This window comes from Sebastes umbrosus, chromosome 20 (genome assembly GCF_015220745.1).
Source record: "Sebastes umbrosus isolate fSebUmb1 chromosome 20, fSebUmb1.pri, whole genome shotgun sequence".
Lineage (NCBI taxonomy): Eukaryota > Metazoa > Chordata > Actinopteri > Perciformes > Sebastidae > Sebastes > Sebastes umbrosus.
This window is the reverse complement of record NC_051288.1, coordinates 27,185,070-27,206,657: the sequence shown is the minus strand read 5'-3', so window position 1 is coordinate 27,206,657 and position 21,588 is coordinate 27,185,070. Positions and strand designations below refer to the sequence as shown.

The 21,588-nt window shown below is 41.8% G+C and overlaps 2 protein-coding genes across 4 annotated transcripts in view; both read right to left on the bottom strand.

Annotated features, from left to right (window-relative positions):
* pts (6-pyruvoyltetrahydropterin synthase) overlaps nt 1–1,587 on the bottom strand; it is a 6,752-nt gene extending 5,165 nt beyond the window's left edge. The window contains exons 1-2 of one of the 2 annotated variants that reach the window (XM_037754566.1): nt 1,341–1,587; nt 1,134–1,213 (exon numbers count right to left, since the gene is read on the bottom strand). In XM_037754566.1, the coding sequence (XP_037610494.1) occupies nt 1,134–1,213; nt 1,341–1,435 (175 nt within the window). In that variant the 5' untranslated portion in view covers nt 1,436–1,587. The remainder of the gene's footprint in view (nt 1–1,133; nt 1,214–1,340) is intronic. The other variant, XM_037754565.1, reaches the window with a different exon arrangement.
* A 1,645-nt stretch (nt 1,588–3,232) lies between these two features.
* Nucleotides 3,233–21,588, bottom strand: part of heatr1 (HEAT repeat containing 1) — a 28,119-nt gene continuing 9,763 nt past the window's right edge. For both annotated transcript variants that reach the window (XM_037754523.1, XM_037754525.1), the window contains exons 26-45: nt 20,401–20,547; nt 11,152–11,270; nt 10,930–11,051; nt 10,284–10,412; nt 9,956–10,180; nt 9,723–9,852; nt 9,389–9,573; nt 9,254–9,306; nt 9,054–9,177; nt 8,823–8,963; nt 8,318–8,622; nt 7,896–8,046; nt 7,189–7,368; nt 6,710–6,844; nt 6,515–6,619; nt 6,274–6,436; nt 5,256–5,407; nt 4,962–5,120; nt 4,367–4,475; nt 3,233–3,590 (exon numbers count right to left, since the gene is read on the bottom strand). In XM_037754523.1, the coding sequence (XP_037610451.1) occupies nt 3,502–3,590; nt 4,367–4,475; nt 4,962–5,120; nt 5,256–5,407; nt 6,274–6,436; nt 6,515–6,619; nt 6,710–6,844; nt 7,189–7,368; nt 7,896–8,046; nt 8,318–8,622; nt 8,823–8,963; nt 9,054–9,177; nt 9,254–9,306; nt 9,389–9,573; nt 9,723–9,852; nt 9,956–10,180; nt 10,284–10,412; nt 10,930–11,051; nt 11,152–11,270; nt 20,401–20,547 (2,923 nt within the window). In that variant the 3' untranslated portion in view covers nt 3,233–3,501. The remainder of the gene's footprint in view (nt 3,591–4,366; nt 4,476–4,961; nt 5,121–5,255; nt 5,408–6,273; nt 6,437–6,514; nt 6,620–6,709; nt 6,845–7,188; nt 7,369–7,895; nt 8,047–8,317; nt 8,623–8,822; nt 8,964–9,053; nt 9,178–9,253; nt 9,307–9,388; nt 9,574–9,722; nt 9,853–9,955; nt 10,181–10,283; nt 10,413–10,929; nt 11,052–11,151; nt 11,271–20,400; nt 20,548–21,588) is intronic.

The window sequence follows — 21,588 nt, the reverse complement described above, 5'->3', positions numbered from 1 at the left end:
AGTGGTAGTATAGTGGTAGTATATACAGTACCGTTGTAGTTGTGTATATAGTAGTATATATAGTAGTATATAGTAGTATATATAGTAGTATATATAGTAGTACAGTGGTAGTATAGTGGTAGTACTACAGTACCGTTGTAGTTGTGTATATAGTAGTATATATAGTAGTATATACAGTAGTATAGTGGTAGTATAGTGGTAGTATAGTGGTAGTACTACAGTACCGTTGTAGTTGTGTATATAGTAGTATATATAGTAGTATAGTGGTAGTATAGTGGTAGTACTACAGTACCGTTGTAGTTGTGTATATAGTAGTATATATAGTAGTATAGTGGTAGTATAGTGGTAGTATAGTGGTAGTATATACAGTACCGTTGTAGTTGTGTATATAGTAGTATATATAGTAGTATAGTGGTAGTATAGTGGTAGTATAGTGGTAGTATAGTGGTAGTATATACAGTACCGTTGTAGTTGTGTATATAGTAGTATAGTGGTAGTATATATAGTAGTATATACAGTAGTATAGTGGTAGTATAGTGGTAGTATAGTGGTAGTACTACAGTACCGTTGTAGTTGTGTATATAGTAGTATATATAGTAGTATATATAGTAGTATAGTGGTAGTATAGTGGTAGTATAGTGGTAGTATATACAGTACCGTTGTAGTTGTGTATATAGTAGTATAGTGGTAGTATATATAGTAGTATATACAGTAGTATAGTGGTAGTATAGTGGTAGTATAGTGGTAGTATAGTGGTAGTATAGTGGTAGTACAGTGGTAGTATATACAGTACCGTTGTAGTTGTGTATATAGTAGTATAGTGGTAGTATATATAGTAGTATATACAGTAGTATAGTGGTAGTATAGTGGTAGTATAGTGGTAGTATAGTGGTAGTATAGTGGTAGTATAGTGGTAGTATAGTGGTAGTACTACAGTACCGTTGTAGTTGTGTATATAGTAGTATATATAGTAGTATAGTGGTAGTATAGTGGTAGTATAGTGGTAGTATAGTGGTAGTATAGTGGTAGTATATACAGTACCGTTGTAGTTGTGTATATAGTAGTATATATAGTAGTATATATAGTAGTATAGTGGTAGTATAGTGGTAGTATAGTGGTAGTATATACAGTACCGTTGTAGTTGTGTCCGTGGCCGTTGGGGTTGTTGCATTTCCCGTAAACTCGTTGATTGTCCTCATCACTCAGATGAACGCTCGAGAGAAGAAACCAACAGTTATGATGCATTAAAGGAGGTTAGTAAGAATCAGCTTCAGCTGTGGCCGAGCATCATCACACAGTGAGCTAAAAGCACACATGCACCCCAGGTGTACAGGTCTTACCTGTGTAGTCGGTGACAGGCGCTGAAGTTCTGGATCCGGGTGATGTATCCGGTTCGTTCTGCTGAGCTGCTGCCGGTCACTGAGGATCCAGACATGGTGGGTCGGGTCGGTACCGGAGAGAAGAGGAGAGGATGCGACGGAGAGCTCCGGACAGAGAGAGAGAGGGTTATAAAGGGTCTGGTGCTCTGGACTGATCCAGATCCTCTCAGACCTCGTGACTCTGGAGGCTGCAGCTCATTGGTTCTGATCCATCAGCTGCTCTCATGACACGGATGTTCATCCAAACAGCAGCAGCCAGGGGGGCGTTCCAATAGTCGCTTCCTACAACGTCTCCTCTCCTCTCTCCTCTCCTCTCCTGCTCTCCTCCTTTCCTCCTCTCCTCTCCTCTACAAAAAGTTCTGTAAATCCTCTATGTTTCACAGTATACAAATATTATAAAATAATATAAATTATACAACAATAAAATGTCAGGAAAGGAAAATAATAAAAAAAACAATCAGGGTCTGTTAAACAATTAGAATAAATCTGAAAACATGTCTAAATAATATCATAGTTTTTGTCAATTTAGAGTTTTAAGTTTTCATATATATATCTATATATATATATATATAGATATATATTGATATAGCATACACACACTTATCCATCCATCTATGACAACGTGAAATACAGAAAATAAGAACGTGAGACATTATTGATAAAATAACTTCCCGTCAGTCAAACCGGATAAACCAGATGTTCATAACCAGATGTTCATAACCAGATGTTCATAACCAGCTCTCAGACAAACTATTTAACACTTCCTCCTGAAGTACGAGTGGTTATAGTTATAGTTATAGTTATAGTTATAGTTTTAATAACTCAGTTTGAGGTTCAACAGGATTTAAGTTCAGTTTCAGGATAAAAACATGATTTGATGTCTTTAATGTTTAATGTGAGAAGGAAACGGATTATACAAATTTAAATGTTCTTTATACAGATAATTCAAGACAAAGTGCTCCGGGTGAAACATGTCCTCAGTAATGAATGAATGAATGTTCCCTTTAACAGAGGAATTATTGATGCATGAACGTACACTAACAGCTTTGTTACAGCTGCTGCAGTAAAACCAGGAGGAAATACCAGCGTGTACAAATACTACAAGTAACCGTGAAGTATTAGTGGTAAGTGATTATATTATTATTATTATATTATATATTATTATAACAATACTACATGTTTTATTATGTTATCTTGTGTTTTAGTTTGTAAAATCTTATTCTGTAAAGTAATTAAACGTCAACATAGTGAGTACAGTAGTGCAGTAAATGTAGGCTGTCATAGTAATAATAATATAAAGTACGGAGGACTAATGGTGTCACCGTGAGCTCACATGCCGGCTGCTGACAGTCAGCAGGTCTAACGGGGGGGGGATATATGTGAAGACATTGTAGTGTTATGGATGGTGAGGAGTATTATTATCATTATTATTATTATTATTATATCTGTTTAAAAGAGAAACAACTTTGGGGTCAGTTTACTAAAATAATATGAATTAATAAAACAGTCTCAGTGTCTCTGTTCTACTTTCATATTGGTTAGTCTTGAAACGAGATAAATAAAAAAATAAATAAAACAAATCCACAGGTGAACAGTCGGGTGGAGGCAGGCTGTCGTTCTGATTCCTTTTGTTTTATATTATATTTCATATTTCAGTTAAATGTCTGATACAATCTGAGGTCTGTTCTCATCTTTGATTCATCTTCAATATTAAAAATGTTTCATCACATCAGAGAAACTGAAACCAGAGAATTTCATAACCGATTCTCTAAATAATTGATTCATTTTCTCGAGTGTCAGCATTTTTTATTTTTTTTTTTTCACTTTCTTAACAAAAAAAAAACACAAAAAACTTTGACAAAAGAAGAAATATTTATTATATCTTTTTTGCACATTTGACAGAAAGAAAGTACAAATATGTCATCAGATCAGAAACAAAAACTTCATGATGTTTAATTAACTTTAACCTCACACCTGGTGTGTGTAGCTACTATATACTGTATATATATATCTATATCTATATATATAGATATATATACAATATATATCTATATATATAGAGATATATATTATATATTATATATAGATATATACACTGTGTACAGTATATATATGATGTTTGTTAGAAGTAGCTCTGCAGCGGTTCTCCCAGAATGTTCTCCATCTCCTGAACCACCTTCTGGACCTGCTGCTCCACCTCCTCACACTCATCTGAAACACACATTTATTACACATTACTACTACAATATACTATAGAATGTACTACTATACTACCTGTTACTATAGAATGTACTACTATACTACCTGTTACTATATAATGTACTACTATACTACCTGTTGTGTTGTACTTTAATCCCACATTTCACTTGACATGATCTGATATATTATATATTATATATTATTATTATTATTATTATTATTATTATATATTATATTATTATTATTATTTTATATGATATATTATATATTATTATTAATATTATATATTATTATTATTATTATTTTATATTATATATTATATATTATTATTATTATATATTATTATATATATTATATATTATTATTATTTTATATATTATATATTATTATTATTATTATATATTATTATATATTATATATTGTTATTATTATATATATTATATATTATTATTATTATTTTATATATTATATATTATTATTATTATATATATTATATATTATTATATATTGTTATTATTATATATATTATATTATTATTATTATTATTATTATTATATATATATTATATTATTATTATTATTATATATTATATATTGTTATTATTATTATACAGTATATTATTATTATTATTATTATTATTATTATATATTATATATTATTATATATTATATATTGTTATTATTATATATATTATATTATTATTATTATTATTATATATATTATATTATTATTATTTTATATATTATATATTATTATTATTATTATTATATATAGTAATGTGTGCTCACCCTCCATGAGCTCAGCCAGGAACGGGATGGTCTCTGGCAGCAGAACCACGTAGTTCTCCTTCAGCTTAGACGCCACCTCCATCAGGAGCACCAGGGAGGAGAAACGCACCTGAGGAGCAGGAGGAGGAAGAGGAGGAGGAGGAGGAGGAGGAAGAGGAGGAGGAGGAGGAGAGAGAGGAGGAAGAGGAGGAGGAAGAGGAGGAGGAGGAGGAAGAGGAGGAGGAGAGAGAGGAGGAGGAGAAGGAGGAGGAGGAGAGAGAGAGAGAGGTATTTATACACATTTCTATTGTTCCAGCATCAGAGGTGGAAGTATTCAGATCCTTTACTGCAGTAAAATACTAAAACCACAGTATAAAAATACAGGTGTTCAGGTGTTCAGGTGGTCAGGTGTGTTCAGGTGTGTTGAGGTGTGTTCAGGTGTGTCCAGGTGTGTTCAGGTGTGTCCAGGTGTGTTCAGGTGTGTCGAGGTGTGTTCAGGTGTGTCGAGGTGTGTTCAGGTGTGTCCAGGTGTGTTCAGGTGTGTTGAGGTGTCTTCAGGTGTGTCAAGGTGTGTCCAGGTGTGTCCAGGTGTGTCGAGGTGTGTAGGTGGTCTCACCTTGGGGTCCTGGTGTCTGGTCTTCAGGAGGATCTGGTAGTTGAGGGTTTTCCACTGAGAGTCGTCAGCCAGCGCTACAGAGAACTGAGCCACACACGGGACCAGGTGATGGGTCACTCTCTGCTGGTACACCTGGTCTCCTCCCACACGGTTCTCCAGCTGCAGGGACAGGGACACACAGAGAGAGGACATGAGGACAGGTGGGCAGGACAGGTGAGAGAGACAGGTGGGCAGGACAGGTGAGAGAGACAGGTGTGAGAGACAGGTGTGAGAGACAGGTGTGAAAGGAGTCACCTGGTCGAGCAGCGGGCTCATGAGGGCGTCGGCTCGCTCTCTGCTGACGAATCTCTGCGTGTCGAACAGGAAGATCTTGTGGAGACAGTCGAGGACGAAGTGAAGCAGCAGAGACGTCTTCTCCTCAGCACACGAGTCAAACAGGAAGTCACCTGATCAGAGAGGAGCGATACAGGTAATCAATAATCTACTGATATCATCAATAACTCACCTGAGCAAAGTATAATAAAATAAAGGAAATTAAGTTAAATAGAAAAAAATCAGATATAATAAAATAAAGCAAAGTATAATATAATATTAATATAATAACATAAAACACAAAATAAATACATTAATAAATAAAACAGGGTACAACAAAATGAAAGAAAAGAAAGTTCATCTAATTAAAATTGAATAAAGTAAATAAATTAAATAAAGTCCAATAAAATTTAGTTGAATAAAATGAAGTAATGTAATATATAAAGTAGAGTAAAATAAATAATAAATTAAAATTAAATAAAATGAAGCAAAGTAATAACATAAAACACAAAATAAATACATAAATAAATAAAACAGGGTACAACAAAATAAAAAAAGTTAATTTAATTAAAATTGAATAAAGTAAATCAATCAAAATAAAGAAAACTAAAATAAAGTCCAATGAAATAACAAAATAAAATACCTAGAATAAAATAGAATAAAAAAAGAATAGAATTAAAAACTAAAACAAAGTACAATAAAAAAGAAAACTCAAATATAATATATATTAATTGATTAAAATAAAGTCCAATAAAAAATACAAAACAAGGTGCAACAAAATAAAAGAAAACAAAGTTAATTTAATTAAATTACTACTATTATTAATTAAATTAAGTCATGTAAAATCCAATAAAGTATAACAAAATAAAGTAAAATAAAATGTGATAAATCAAAATATAATATAATAAAATAAGGTAAAATAACATAAAATAAACAAAAAACAGAGTACAATGACATAAAAACAAATAGAAATATGATAAAATAAAATAAGTGGTCTCACCTGTGTGGGCGGTGTTCGTCTGTCGCAGCAGGTCAGCGAACGGTTTCACCAGATTTCCTGCGAACAGGACGAAGAGTCCTTTGAGCCTCTCAGCGATGAAGTCCGCCAGTCGGTAGAAAGTCAGCAGACGCTCTTTACTGCCCGATTTACTCCAGTCCAGCAGCTGCAGGACGACAACCACAACAGCTGGTCACACCTACGACCTTCACCTGGCGACTCATCATCACGTCTCTAATGTTACCTTGAAGAAGAGCGGCCTGAACGTGACCTCTGACAGCTTCATCACCATGGCGAGCAGACAGTCGATCACGCAGCCTTCGATCTCCGCCGTCTTCTGCAGGTCGCCCTGGAGACAGGAAGTCAGGAAGTCAGACCTCAACATGTGCACCAATAAAAGCAGAGAAGAAGAAGAGGAAGGAGAAGAAGAAGAACTCACCTGACAGTGTTCAGATCTGAAGTCCAGCGCGGCGAGGAAGAAGGAGGTGAGCTCTGATTGGTGGACATTGAGCTGCTCTTTCTCCATGTGACTGATGTGTTCCTTCAGGACGCTCATCAGCGGCGCCAGCTGACGCTGCAGGAAACACCAGAACGTCAGCTGATCAGCTGATCACTCATCAATATCACATTTATCATTTATTTACATTTTGTTTCTGAGAAATCAGAACTAAAAACACTACATTACCCATGAGCCTCTGCTGCTGTCAGAGCCAGTCAGAGGCTCGCTTCGTTGTTGATCTAACAGTAAGTTTCATCTTTAGCTTCACCTCGTCGTTAGCTCTGTGATTGGATGTTTGTTAGTGAAATGCATCCTGGGAGATGTAGTTTTGTTCTGCTGACTCAACAGGAGACCTTTGAACAGTTTGACTCCAGATATCAGAGAGAACTTTAGTGCATAAACACGGCAGTCATCATCACCTTCCTGTCCGCCACCATGCTGCTGTAGCACCTGGTGACGGTGGGCAGTAGGACCCTGGGGGGCAGCTTGGTGGCGAGGGTGCTCCTGAGGGAGGCGAGCCGCGTGGACAGCTGGGAGGCGGCGGAGGAGGAAGACGAGGAGGAGGAGGAAGACTCTACGAGGCGAGTCAGCCGGCACACCTGCAGGGAATAGGAAGTGTTGAGTGTTATCCTACCACCGCGTTATCACCGCATTATCACCGCATTATCACCGTGTTACCACCGCCTTATCACCGCATTATCACCACATTATCACCGCATTATCACCGTGTTACCACCGCCTTATCACCGCATTATCACCACATTATCACCGCATTATCACCGTGTTACCACCGCCTTATCACCGCATTATCACCGCATTATCACCGTGTTACCACCGCCTTATCACCGCATTATCACCGTGTTACCACCGCCTTATCACCGCGTTATCACCGCCTTATCACCGCGTTATCACCACATTATCACCGCATTATCACCGTGTTACCACCGCCTTATCACCGCGTTATCACCACATTATCACCGCATTATCACCGTGTTACCACCGCCTTATCACCGCGTTATCACCGCCTTATCACCGCATTATCACCGTGTTACCACCGCCTTATCACCGCGTTACCACCGCGTTATCACCACATCATCATGGTGTTCATCAGTCAGGTGCGTCGTACCTGTGAGGTGATGTCCTGCAGGTACGGGCTGATGAAGTGAGGCAGCGTCTCTGTGACGCGTTGGAGGGCGGTGACGGCGCTCAGCAGGTAGATCTCATTGGTCAGCAGCTCCTCCCTGTACGTCAGCGTGTGAAGCACCGCCGGCATCAACCTGCACCACACGACACACACCGACTCTCAGGTTTATAATAATATATAATAAAAATAATAAATACTATATAATAATATAAAGTAATAATATCAATAATAATTAATAATATATAATAATAATAATAATTAATAATATATAATAATAATAATAATAAATAATATATAAATATAATAATTAATAACATCTGTTAATATTAATTAATGATGTCAGAGATAGAAACATGTTTAACAACCAGTGCAAACCATAGTTTTGAACACAGTAGACCCGTTACCTTGGTAACTGCGGGATGGCGAGGGCCTTCAACGTGCCGACCACCTCGGCGACGCAGAGCAGAGCGCTGCCCGTCACGTTCTTCTCTTCCTCCGTTGCCGTGACGATGTCCACCGCCTGCAGCAGGACGGGGACGAAGGTCTCCTGGTGGTCGGAGCCGAAGCTGCGACAGAGCAGCTTGAGGCTGTAGAGCGCCGTCTGCCGGTTGATGGCCTGCTCCGCCTCCTGCTCCGCCTCCAACGCCTTACAATGACTTTTACCCACAATGCTCAGGAGGTCGCCGGTCAGCTGTAACAGCACAGTGACCTGAGATACAAAGAGAGAGAGAGAGGAGAGTGACTCTACGAACCAATGAAGAAGAAATTCAATAATATAATCAGCAGCTGGCCTCGTCATTTAAGTCCAGCGTCCAAAAGGAAGACTCAGCCCGTCTATGTGTCCTCTACTGCTGACCTGCTGTCTCCCTCTGAAGACCATTAAGGGGTTAATGTTATATTCCATCTAACCTGTTGCTCCTCCCACTGCGTCCGCTGCTGCAGTTTGTTGTTCAGCAGCTCCATGGCTTTCCTCCTGACTGACGCCAGCTGATTTCCCATCAGCCCCCTCATCACCGTGATGAACGTATCCGTGGGCAACAAGGAGTTCACCTGGGCAACGACAGCAAAGAGTGCATAAGCTGTTTTGCAGCATTACTGCAGGTAGACATTAAAGATAATACTATACGTTGCTACGGTTACCTTATCCAGAACATCGTAGGCTTTGTTGAGCAGAACCCTCCAGAACTTGGCGGTGGGTTTGTCGGCGTTGTCCTCCACACAGCGAGCGACGCTGTGGATGTACCGCAGGATCTCCTCCAGCAGCCTGAAACACACTCCACATGTTCACCTGCTGCTTCCTGTCAAACATCTGTTTCATGTTTCCCTGAGGAGGAACTCACCTCTGCTGCAGCTGCTGCAGAGACTCGTCCACAGCTTCCCCTCCGTCTGCAACCTGACACACACATCACATGTTTAAATACTCAACGTCACAGAACGTCTCTCTGTTTGTGAACGCTCCCCGAGACCTCGCCCACCTTCCCGATGAAGCTGGCCGAGCCGAGCAGCTGAGCCATGAAGGAGACGGAGAGGAACTTGAAGTGTCTCAGCTCTTTGCTGCTGTGAGCCTCCAGACTGAAGATCAGCTCCTCCACCTTCTCCTCCTCTTCCTCCTCCTTCTTCTTCTTGGCTCCTGGCCGGCCGACGGAGCGCTTCACTGGAGCTGCAGAGGACGGAACATCCAGAGCAATAACAAGTTAATGTTTTTAAGTCCAGAGTCCAATAGGAAAACTAATGTTTTTAAATCTAGACGAACCACGTCACGGTAGTTTGTCAGAAACATGAGTAGTCTTAGTTTACTGAGCGTCTCACCGTCGTCTTTGTCGTCAGGCAGCTGCAGCAGGAAGTGGAGGATGTTGATGAGCGAGGTGAGCTGCTCGCTGACCTCAAACTGACAGCAGAGAGCGATCCAGAAGTCCACGTCTTTCTCCAGAGCTGCGTCCTAAAAACACACACACACACACACACAGTAAGACACCGCTTTACTGCTGCGGGATCACTCCATCCACTTCCTGTCTCCCACAATGCATCGCTCACACACTCGCCTTCTCGCTGGTGGAGCTGGCGTTCTGCGTGGCATGCAGCTTGAACAGGAGGAGCATTAGGACCCAGAGGAAGCGGGCGGGGCCCAGCGTGGTCATCAGCTGACGGAGGATGGGCAGCCGCCGGTGATCGGGCACGTGAGGGAGAGCGTCTGCGAACACGTGCATGATCCTCGTCACCACCGCGACCACGTGAGACGAAGAGCTGCCGTCAGGGAGCTGGTGGGCCTGAGGAGGAAGAGGAGGAGGAAGAGGAGGAGGAAGAGGAAGAGTATTAATCCATCATTTCTTTTAGTAAAATCCTTTAACTGCCAGAGAGTCAGAGCGTCACCTGGATCAGCGCCGGTATCACCATCTGAACCGTCCTGTCGATGACTCTGAAGCTGTACGCGTCGTCCAGACGCAGGATGTTGGCGCCCATGAAGGTGAAGATGGGCATGATGTTGTGAAGGACTTTCTCCTGGAGGGTCAGACGAAGGTCAGATTATCAACACGAAGGTCAGATTATCACCATTATGGTCAGATTATCAACATTATGGTCAGATTATCACCACGATGGTCAGATTATCACCACGATGGTCAGATTATCACCATGATGGTCAGATTATCAACATGATGGTCAGATTATCACCATGATGGTCAGATTATCAACACAAAGGTCAGATTATCACCATGATGGTCAGATTATCACCACGATGGTCAGATTATCAACACGAAGGTCAGATTATCACCACGATGGTCAGATTATCACCATGATGGTCAGATTATCACCACGATGGTCAGATTATCAACACAAAGGTCAGATTATCAACACGATGGTCAGATTATCAACACGATGGTCAGATTATCACCACGAAGGTCAGATTATCACCACGAAGGTCAGATTATCACCATTATGGTCAGATTATCACCATGATGGTCAGATTATCACCATGATGGTGACTCTACATTTGTTCTTTATAAAGGAAGAGACTCACGGGGAAGATGGCGGCGGCGGCGCCCAGCAGCAGCAGAGCGTGGTGGTGAGTCTGCGGCGCGTCGGACGCTCTGATGCACTGAACCACCAGCTCCACGCTGAACTTCTCCTCATCCAGGACGTCTGCAGAGGACATGATGGGACAGAGTCTCAGTTAGTGGACACAGTGAGTAACGTTGATGTCTTCTTCTGTGGTGGACGTGTCGTCCCTCGGCTGACCTACCGGACTCCACGGCGCCTCCTTCAGGAGACAGTCTGTGGCAGACGTTGAGCAGACAGCTGAGCAGCAGTTGTTTGGTGTACTCCATGTTGGTCTGATCACCTGGACACGACTCCAGACTCCTGCGGACACAAACACACACACAGCTGTTAGCCTCACAGCCAGGACGTCTGTAAGACCAGAGTCCTGTAGGAAAACTAACGTTTAAATCCAGAGTCCTATAGGAAAACTAATGTTTTAAATCCAGAGTCCTATAGCAAAACTAATGTTTTAAATCCAGAGTCCTATAGCAAAACTAACGTTTTAAATCCAGAGTCCTATAGGAAAACTAACGTTTCAAATCCAGAGTCCTATAGGAAAACTAATGTTTTAAATCCAGAGTCCTATAGGAAAACTAACGTTTAAATCCAGAGTCTGTTGGATTTATTATGTACAAAAGTGCTTACTATGATCTACAATAACCTGATTGTTGGATTTGTTATGAATAGAGTGAATTGTGGGGAAAGAGAGGAGAGGGAGGTGCTGTTCTTCTTTTTCAAGGCCAAAGGGAGGAAGGAGTCAGAAGGAGATAACAGAAGAAGAAGACATGCAGCAGAAACATCACGTGCCATAAGCTCATGAATATTAATATTGTGTAAACCATGAATAGGCTGGATCAGGGATAGCTCGGGGTTCAGACTTCGCGAACTGACCCATGCACTGTATGTTGTCAGGGACATGTTGATTGGATCCAGATATCTGTAAACTCTTTTATTTTTACTTATGCAACATTAATTGTTCGGAATAAATTGTATTATTATGCTTTAACCCGTCTGTTTGGAAAATCTCTTTGTCACACAAGATCAACCAGCACGTAACTGGGCCTTGACCTCTCGGAGGTAGAAGGCCAGTTCCTTCAATTGGTGACCCCGACGTGATCTTCGGCATTGAGAAGCGTGTCCAAAGGACGGACAGACCGGCGAGAGAGAGAAAGGGATCCCTGAAATCTTAAAGGTGAGCAGAACCTGTTTTATCGAACTCTGCATATTGGCTTACTCTAAATTATCTCTCTTGTTGTGCTGAATCTCCTTTGTAGTGATAAATGTTGCAGAAGTAAAGACTTTCTCAATTAAAGCTGCCCTTTTGGTAAATCCAAGAGGAGGAAAGCTGAATTAAAGCTGCCCTTTTGGTAAATCCAAAAGGAGGAAAGCTGAATTAAAGCTGCCCTTTTAGTAAAGCTAAAAGGAGGAAAGCTGAATTAAAGCTGCCCTTTTGGTAAATCCAAGAGGAGGAAAGCTGAATTAAAGCTGCCCTTTTGGTAAATCCAAGAGGAGGAAAGCTGAATTAAAGCTGCCCTTTTGGTAAATCCAAAAGGAGGAAAGCTGAATTAAAGCTGCCCTTTTAGTAAAGCTAAAAGGAGGAAAGCTGAATTAAAGCTGCCCTTTTAGTAGAACTAAAAGGAGGAAAGCTGAATTAAAGCTGCCCTTTTAGTAAAGCTAAAAGGAGGAAAGCTGAATTAAAGCTGCCCTTTTAGTAGAACTAAAAGGAGGAAAGCTGAATTAAAGCTGCCCTTTTAGTAGAACTAAAAGGAGGAAAGCTGAATTAAAGCTGCCCTTTTAGTAAAGCTAAAAGGAGGAAAGCTGAATTAAAGCTGCCCTTTTAGTAGAACTAAAAGGAGGAAAGCTGAATTAAAGCTGCCCTTTTAGTAGAACTAAAAGGAGGAAAGCTGAATTAATTTAGGGGAGCAAGCTGCCCTTTTGGTAAAGACTAAGAGGAGGAAAGCTGCCCGTTTAGTAATAAAAACTGTATGAGTGTACATTAATAACTAGTATTCAGAGGAAAATTAAAACTTACTGTTGATACTGGGCCAACATCGCTGGAACATCAAAGTGTCCAGTAGAAGCTTATGTTGGTAGGATCACAGCGAGGGGCATAGCGACCCATTTACTCTGAATCTAGTTACTGTCATAAACTGAATAAACCTGTGTGAAATAGTACTGGACAGAATGGACGGAGAATTTGACAAAGACTGTGAGGAACAGGGTGGCTGTGGGCCTCCCCGTTTATCATTTGGACAGCAATGGGCTAAAGTCAGGACCAATGTAATCTGTACATTTGATCCCAAGACTAGAAATAAAGAGACTGAAGACCTAGATGAGTGGTATAACATGACAGTGAAGGAAGGGCATTTTCCAGCCACGGTGAGATGCCAGTGATGAGAGCATTAATACAGGTGGTTCATAGAAAGCTGCTGCAAGCAGGACAAGACAAAGAAAAGGGACATATGTTTGTAAGGAGGAAATTGAGGAAGAAAGAAGACGAGTTGGCAAGTAAATTGGTAAAATATAATGTGATACAGATGGCTGCACTATCAGCCTTAGGCAGCCAGACGAAAGCCACCCACGCAAAAACCGCTGAAGCAAAACCACTAGTGAAACCCTCACCCAGTCCTAGCGCACCCCCACCACCAAACCCACATACTAGCCAGCCGCCACATTACATGTCCCTCCATCAGCAGTACCCACCTGGCCCACATCACAACCCCCCTCCTTATCCTCCTCCTACCCCTAGTCCGGTACCAACCCCACAGGACAGTGATCATACAAACGAAGTTATGGCACCATTGTTTCAAGTGTTAGGTGGTACTTTGGAACTTTAACCCCTACGCTACCTCCTTCGGTAATGCTATTAGACAAAAGTATCCCATACCAGCGGGCAAGCTCCACAGCTTGGTGTTTAAGATTAAGAACGGGGAGAGTGGACGCACGTTCATAGAAAGAGCAAAGACAGAGTGGGCGGGGGCTACGGGGGTGAACCCAGATAAAGAATCACAGCAGTCTCTGTTCAGAATAGCTCTGTTAAAACATGCTCCGGAAGGAGTTAAGAGAAAGATGCAAGAGAATCCAGATATGGCAGGGGCAAAATCATCAGGATGCAGAAACCAAGGAGGAGGAAGAGGAAAATGAGTCATTAAAAGAGATGGTAGCTCAGTTGACTAAATTACAGTTGGCAGATGCACGGACTCGTGCGACAGATAAAAAAAGGGAGGGAAAGAAAAAGATACCCAGATGGCTCAAATGTAGCACCAGCTCCAGCCCCGCCACAGAATCCTGATCCACTGCAGGGCCAGCCACAGGCTACATATCCACCCCAGTATCATGTGCCTTTTCAGCAGCCCTCATATCAGCGGCCCCCTTATCATGAAGGACGGAATAGAAGCAGAGGGAGAGGAGGAGGAGGCAGGGGGAGGGGGTATGCCCAACCAAGAGGAGGCAGTTGTAACATCTGCGGAAACCCAGATCACTGGGCACGTGACTGTCCTCAGAAACAACAACAGCAGATGAGATGGCCTTCACAGCAGTCATATCAGCCACCAATACAGACTCCACCAAACCAACAGCTAGCTCCAATGCAGGCATACAGCGGGTACTCTGCGCAGGGACCTCCACCTGGTCCATATACACCAGGAATGTTCCCATAGGGGTGCCCGACGGAGATGGAGGGACAGGGGCTGGCAGAGCCCTGTCTCCAGTTGACAGTGAACGGAAAGCGAAGATGGTTCATGGTGGATACGGGAGCACGTTACTCCACCTTAGCTGAACCTATGTGTTCCCTTTCCTCTCACTATGTTTCCGTTTTGGGATTTTCCGGCACTGAACAAAGACTGCCTTTTACTGTTCCCCTTCCTGTCCGGCTTGGGAGACAGGTGATGGAGCACCCCTTTTTGTATGCACCTGATTGTCCACGTGATCTCCTGGGAAGAGATGTTTTGGCAGCACTGGGGGCTTCTGTACATTGTTCACCAGAAGCTGTGATAGTGAGTTTCCCCGGAGGAGAAAAAATGGTGTGCTCCTCGCCCTCCAGTGCTGATCGCATGTGCATGTTGAGTCCTGATACCTCACCTGATGCCCCACCACCCTGTGCGGACATATATTGGGCCCTGCTAGCCGACAGAAACCCTCTGATTGACTTTTACAACATGTGGCAACCATGGATTAGGGCTCTACACCCTTACCTCCCTGTTCCCGATCCTCCCCACTGCACTCTGAATTATGACAGAAATAATGATCTTACGTATCAAGATGAGTTCCAACAGAACCTGTTAGATACAACCTGGGGGATAGGAGTAAGAGATGTTTATATAGCACCAGCAGGAGTAGCAGCCGTAGTAAAAACTAACCCCAGCACAAGAACAATGGTATCGCATGTCAGAAGAAGCTGTTCCCCATGTGTCCCTAGCCATAGCTCCAAAACATCAGGCTAAAGACTTAGGCCCCATGGTTAAAGCAGCAGTCGCTCTGACAGACTGGGTTCCCACTTCCCTTTTGGGGGTTTCAATCTCACCATCCTCTAACATATATAGACTCTCCTTCTACAATGCAGTGTCAGGTATTTGCAAACATGAGTTACTAACACGCCACCACGGTAGGGAGATGTTAGATGGTGAAGGAGCCACTTCCATGTTGGCAGCTCTCCCTTCCTCACCGTGGTCTACGGGCCCCTTTGATGTTGGCAGGTGCAGCATGGAACCGGTAACTTTCGAGATGAAGACTTACTGCCCTATCTGGAGACCTCAGTATAAGCATAAAGTGGAAGCAGCCCAGGGTATCTCTCCTACGATTGAAGGACTGATAAAGGCGGGAGTATTAAGAAAATCTTACTCTCAGTGGAACACTCCCATTTTGCCAGTAATCAAACCCTCCGGCTCATACAGAATGGCTCATGATTTAAGAGCCATCAATGACCTGGTTTTGACTCCTGTTACACCAGTACCGAACCCCCACTCTGCTCTCTCGATGCTCACCCCAGCCCATACATCTTTCACATGTATAGATTTGGCTAACGCCTTCTTTTGCCTGCCCTTAGCAGATCATTTACAGGACATGTTCTCATTTACATATGAAGGCCAAAGGCTGACATATAATGTGTTACCTCTTGATGGGAAACAATCTGCTCAGGCAACAGAACTTACGGCTGTAGTTTGTGCTCTGCGGTTAGCGGAAGGGAAGGCAGTGAATATTTTCACAGACTCTGCGTATGTGTGCAATGCAATTCACAGAGATATGTCTGGCTGGGTGCAAGCGGGTTTTAAGACTAGTCAGAATAAACCTATGGCTCATGAGGAGTTGATGAAAGAGTTGTTGGAAGCAATCCAGTTACCACAGAGGGTAGCTGTGATCAAAGTGAAAGGACACAGTCAGGGCACTGACTTAGAAAGTATAGGAAACGAAGCAGCTGATGCAGCCGCTAAAAAGGCGGCAGGGTATTTACCTACTATGATGGTCATGACCACAGCAGATCTCGGTTCTGAGATAACTGATTTCTCCATCATACAAGCTCAGGAATCTGCCACAGCAGCAGAACGAACCATCTGGGAAGATAAGGGAGCTATAGAACAGTTTGATGGTATATGGTATAACAGAGATCAAATAGTTATGCCCCCCTGTTGGATGTCCTCAATATTGACTCAGACTCATGGACTTGACCATAAAAGCCACAAACAGATGTTACGAGATCTCCGCCACTGGTGGATTCCCCGGAAACATGCTACTATAACTGACTTCTTGACTAAGTGTGACGTATGTAGTACATGTAACATCAGACCTACCATCACTCCTAGGGCAGGAAAACATCCTTCTCCCACTGCCCCGGGACAGGAAATCTTTATTGATTTCACAGATATGGGAGTAAGGGCTGGGGGGAAAAGATTCCTCCTAGTAATTGTGGACGCATTTTCACGTTGGGTTGAGGCCTACCCTACGGGAAAAGAGGACGCAAAATCAGTCATTAAATGTCTGGTGAATGAGTACATTCCGAAACATGGGTTTCCTAAATTGATCAGGTCAGATAATGGTTCACATTTCAAAAATAAAGACCTGCAATCTGTTGAAAAGGCTCTGGGACTAAAACACAAATTTGGCACTGTGTACCACCCTGAATCGCAAGGAAAGGTTGAACGTGCTAATCAGACCATCAAGCTAAAGCTGCTAAAAATCGTTCGCACAACTAAGCTTCCTTGGACTGAAGCCCTGCCCATTGCACTGATAGGCATCAGAGCCTCGGTCAATCGGTCAACGGGACTCACACCATTTGAGCTTACGTGTGGCCGACCTTTCCCAGGGCCGTCCCAAAACCCCTCTCCCCTTCCTGACCTCGGTTACAGACCATACTATTTGAAGGTTAATGCTCTTGTGTCAGCTCTCTCCTATACAGGTGACAAACCTGTCACCCCTGTCACAGAGGACGTTCCAGGACCTGACCCCGGACCCCCGGAACACCTTTGGTTGAAGGTGTTAAAGAGGAAGTGGTCGGAGCCACGTTGGACAGGCCCACACAAGGTTCTGGCCAGAACTGCAACAGCTGTGCAGCTCGCAGGAAAAGGACTCAACTGGTGGCACCTAACACAGTGCTCCAGCAGCAGGACAGGACCTGAAGCAGAGGAGGCAGCCCCACAAGGAGCCCAGGCTACGTGAAAAGAGGGTCACGTATAATTTTTTATTTTTCATATACTGTATAAACTGTGACTGTGATGAGATACACATAAGGGAAAGAAGGTTACAAGGTCTTGCCTGTATTTACAGTTAAATCAGGCTAACATGGTTGTTTAGGTGGACTCATCTAGGTGGTTTTTGAAAAACATTATATATCACATTGTATTAAAACTTGTTGCTTAGAATAAATGCTAAAATAGATAAAAAGAGGAACCAGGGGTGGGGAGAATCCACCAGAGAGAAATTTCACTTCCTTTCCCAAACCAGTATAAAATAGGACCACCCAGATAAAAGTTTTTCAGTTGCGCGCAGGAAAACAAACTAGAAGCATCATGCAGTACGACTAACTGCTAGTAGCGTTTGCTGTAGCATTTGTGTTTACCTCTCTTGTCCTCGTTCTTCTGTACAAACTTTCTTCATGTGATTTGTCATGTATTTTAAATGTTTTAGGGAATGTGAGAGAAAATACCATGACCCTTGTGTAGAGTTTGTGTACTCAGATAAATCTGAATAACCTGGGAAAGCACAGACTGTACTAGTTTAGATACATTACTTATCATCCTCGCCTCTGCACTCTGCTAAAACTGGCTAATCACAAGTAACTCTTTAACAATAGACAATGCTTTCACTCAGAAGCAGGGTGGAAGGAGTGGGCTACAAGGGGGGGAAGGCCAAACCAAGATTATAAAGAATGATGTAGTGAGGTAGCTCCCCTAATGAATATAAACTAGCTGACCAAATAGCTGCAGGCTTTGAAAACATACCTATAATAAGTGCTCTGATCCCTATCACTCCTAACAAAAATGTTGACCGCATTAACTACATCCACTATAATGTTCTCCGTTTGACTAATCTAACTCGTGATGCAATTGCCGGACTAGCTGAACAAATGGCTCCTACGTCACTGATGGTGATCCAAAATAGAATGGCATTAGATATGCTGCTGGCAGAGAAAGGCGGTGTATGCTCAATGTTCCAAGACTCATGTTGTATTTTCATCCCTAACAATACAGCGCCGGACGGGACTGTAACTAAGGCGCTAGAGGGGCTCCGGACGCTGTCTGAATCCATGCACGATGACTCAGGTATCAACAGCCCCATTCACGACTGGTTAGACCGTACCTTTGGGAAATGGAAGTCCATGGTGGTATCTCTATTCTCCTCAATCCTAGCTGTGTGTACATGCTTAGTATTATGCGGTTGTTGCTGTATTCCTTGTATTCGCCACCTCACTGAGCGTGTGATCATTTCTGCTGTGCAACGAAAGCATCCGGATGCACCTCCTTCTTATCAGATGGCCATGTTCCAAGCGGAGAGACAGGGTCTCCTGGAAATGGTGGGGGATAGTGAAGATGTTGATCCTGAAGAGGTTGTGTGATGATGCTTATAATTAATACATCTGTACGTAACATTATCTATGCTTATAATAAATATATCTGTATGTAACATTATCTGTAGGTGAACTTAGTTAAGTTCAAAAGAGGGTCTGTTGGATTTATTATGTACAAAAGTGCTTACTATGATCTACAATAACCTGATTGTTGGATTTGTTATGAATAGAGTGAATTGTGGGGAAAGAGAGGAGAGGGAGGTGCTGTTCTTCTTTTTCAAGGCCAAAGGGAGGAAGGAGTCAGAAGGAGATAACAGAAGAAGAAGACATGCAGCAGAAACATCACGTGCCATAAGCTCATGAATATTAATATTGTGTAAACCATGAATAGGCTGGATCAGGGATAGCTCGGGGTTCAGACTTCGCGAACTGACCCATGCACTGTATGTTGTCAGGGACATGTTGATTGGATCCAGATATCTGTAAACTCTTTTATTTTTACTTATGCAACATTAATTGTTCGGAATAAATTGTATTATTATGCTTTAACCCGTCTGTTTGGAAAATCTCTTTGTCACACAAGATTAACCAGCACGTAACTGGGCCTTGACCTCTCGGAGGTAGAAGGCCAGTTCCTTCAAGTCCTATAGGAAAACTAATGTTTTAAATCCAGAGTCCTATAGCAAAACTAATGTTTTAAATCCAGAGTCCTATAGGAAAACTAACGTTTCAAATCCAGAGTCCTATAGGAAAACTAACGTTTTAAATCCAGAGTCCTATAGGAAAACTAATGTTTTAAATCCAGAGTCCTATAGGAAAACTAACGTTTAAATCCAGTCCTATAGGAAAACTAATGTTTTAAGACCAGAGTCCAATAGGAAAACTAACGTTTCTAAAACCAGAGTCCTATAGGAAAACTAACGTTTTAAATCCAGAATCCTATAGGAAAACTAACGTTTTAAATCCAGAGTCCTATAGGAAAACTAACGTTTCAAATCCAGAGTCCTATAGGAAAACTAACGTTTTAAATCCAGAGTCCTATAGGAAAACTAACGTTTTAAATCCAGAGTCCTATAGGAAAACTAACGTTTTAAATCCAGAGTCCTAACGTTTTAAATCCAGAGTCCTATAGGAAAACTAACGTTTTAAATCCAGAGTCCTATAGGAAAACTAACGTTTTTAAGTAATTTAAATAACTTGTATTGTTAATTTGACTTTCTCCGGTACCTGTTGTTATTTCTGTCTTGCTGCTGTAACTGAATTTCCTCTCTGGGGATCAATGATATATATCTTATCTTATTTTAATTATTAAAATGTGCACAATATATTTAATTTAGTCATTTGTAATTTAGTGCCCTCCGATTAGTTTAGATTATTATTAAAGTGATTAATCTTAATGTATCTTCAGTGATCGGAGGTAAGGGCGGTGACGTAGTGTTGAACAGGTGTTACCTGGCGAGCAGCGAGAACAGAACCGGTACCAGCGTCTGGGCTCTCTTCAGTTTCTTCTTGTGCTGCAGCAGCTCCAGGATCAGAGTGACCCTCTGCCACGACATGGCGCCGCCCTCTGGAACGCCATCAACGCCGTCCTGAGGCTTCCTGATCAGGGAACAACAGCTTCATCATGACCACCTGAACCAACCCTGTTTTAACCCTGTTTAACCCTGATTTAACCCTGATTTAATCCCTGATATAATCCCTGTTTTATCCCTGATATAATCCCTGATTTAACCCTGATTTAATCCCTGTTTTATCCCTGATTTAATCCCTGATTTAACCCTGATATAATCCCTGATTTAACCCTGATATAATCCCTGGTTTTAACCCTGATATAATCCCTGATTTAACCCTGATATAATCCCTGGTTTTAACCCTGATATAATCCCTGATTTAACCCTGATATAATCCCGTGTTGAACCCTGATATAATCCCGTGTTGAACCCTGATATAATTCCTGGTTTAACCCTGATGTAATCCCTGTTTTAACCCTGGTTAAACCCTGATATAATCCCTGGTTTAATCCTGATATAATGCCTGGTTTAACCCTGATATAATCCCGTGTTGAACCCTGATATAATCCCTGGTTTAACCCTGATATAATCCCTGTTTTAACCCTGTTTAACCCTGATTTAATCCCTGATTTAACCCTGATATAATCCCTGATTTAATCCCTGTTTTATCCCTGATATAATCCCTGATTTAACCCTGATTTAATCCCTGATTTAACCCTGATATAATCCCTGGGTTTAACCCTGATATAATCCCTGGTTTAACCCTGATATAATCCCTGTTTTAACCCTGGTTAAACCCTGATATAATCCCTGTTTTAACCCTGATTTAATCCCATATTTAACCCTGATATAATCCCTGATTTAACCCTGATATAATCCCTGATATAATCCCTGTTTTAAACTTGATATAATCCCTGATTTAACCCTGATATAATCCCTGATTTAACCCTGATATAATCCCTGGGTTTAACCCTGATATAATCCCTGGTTTAACCCTGATATAATCCCTGTTTTAACCCTGGTTAAACCCTGATATAATCCCTGGTTTAACCCTGATATAATCCCTGTTTTAACCCTGATATAATCCCGTGTTGAACCCTGATATAATCCCTGGTTTAACCCTGATATA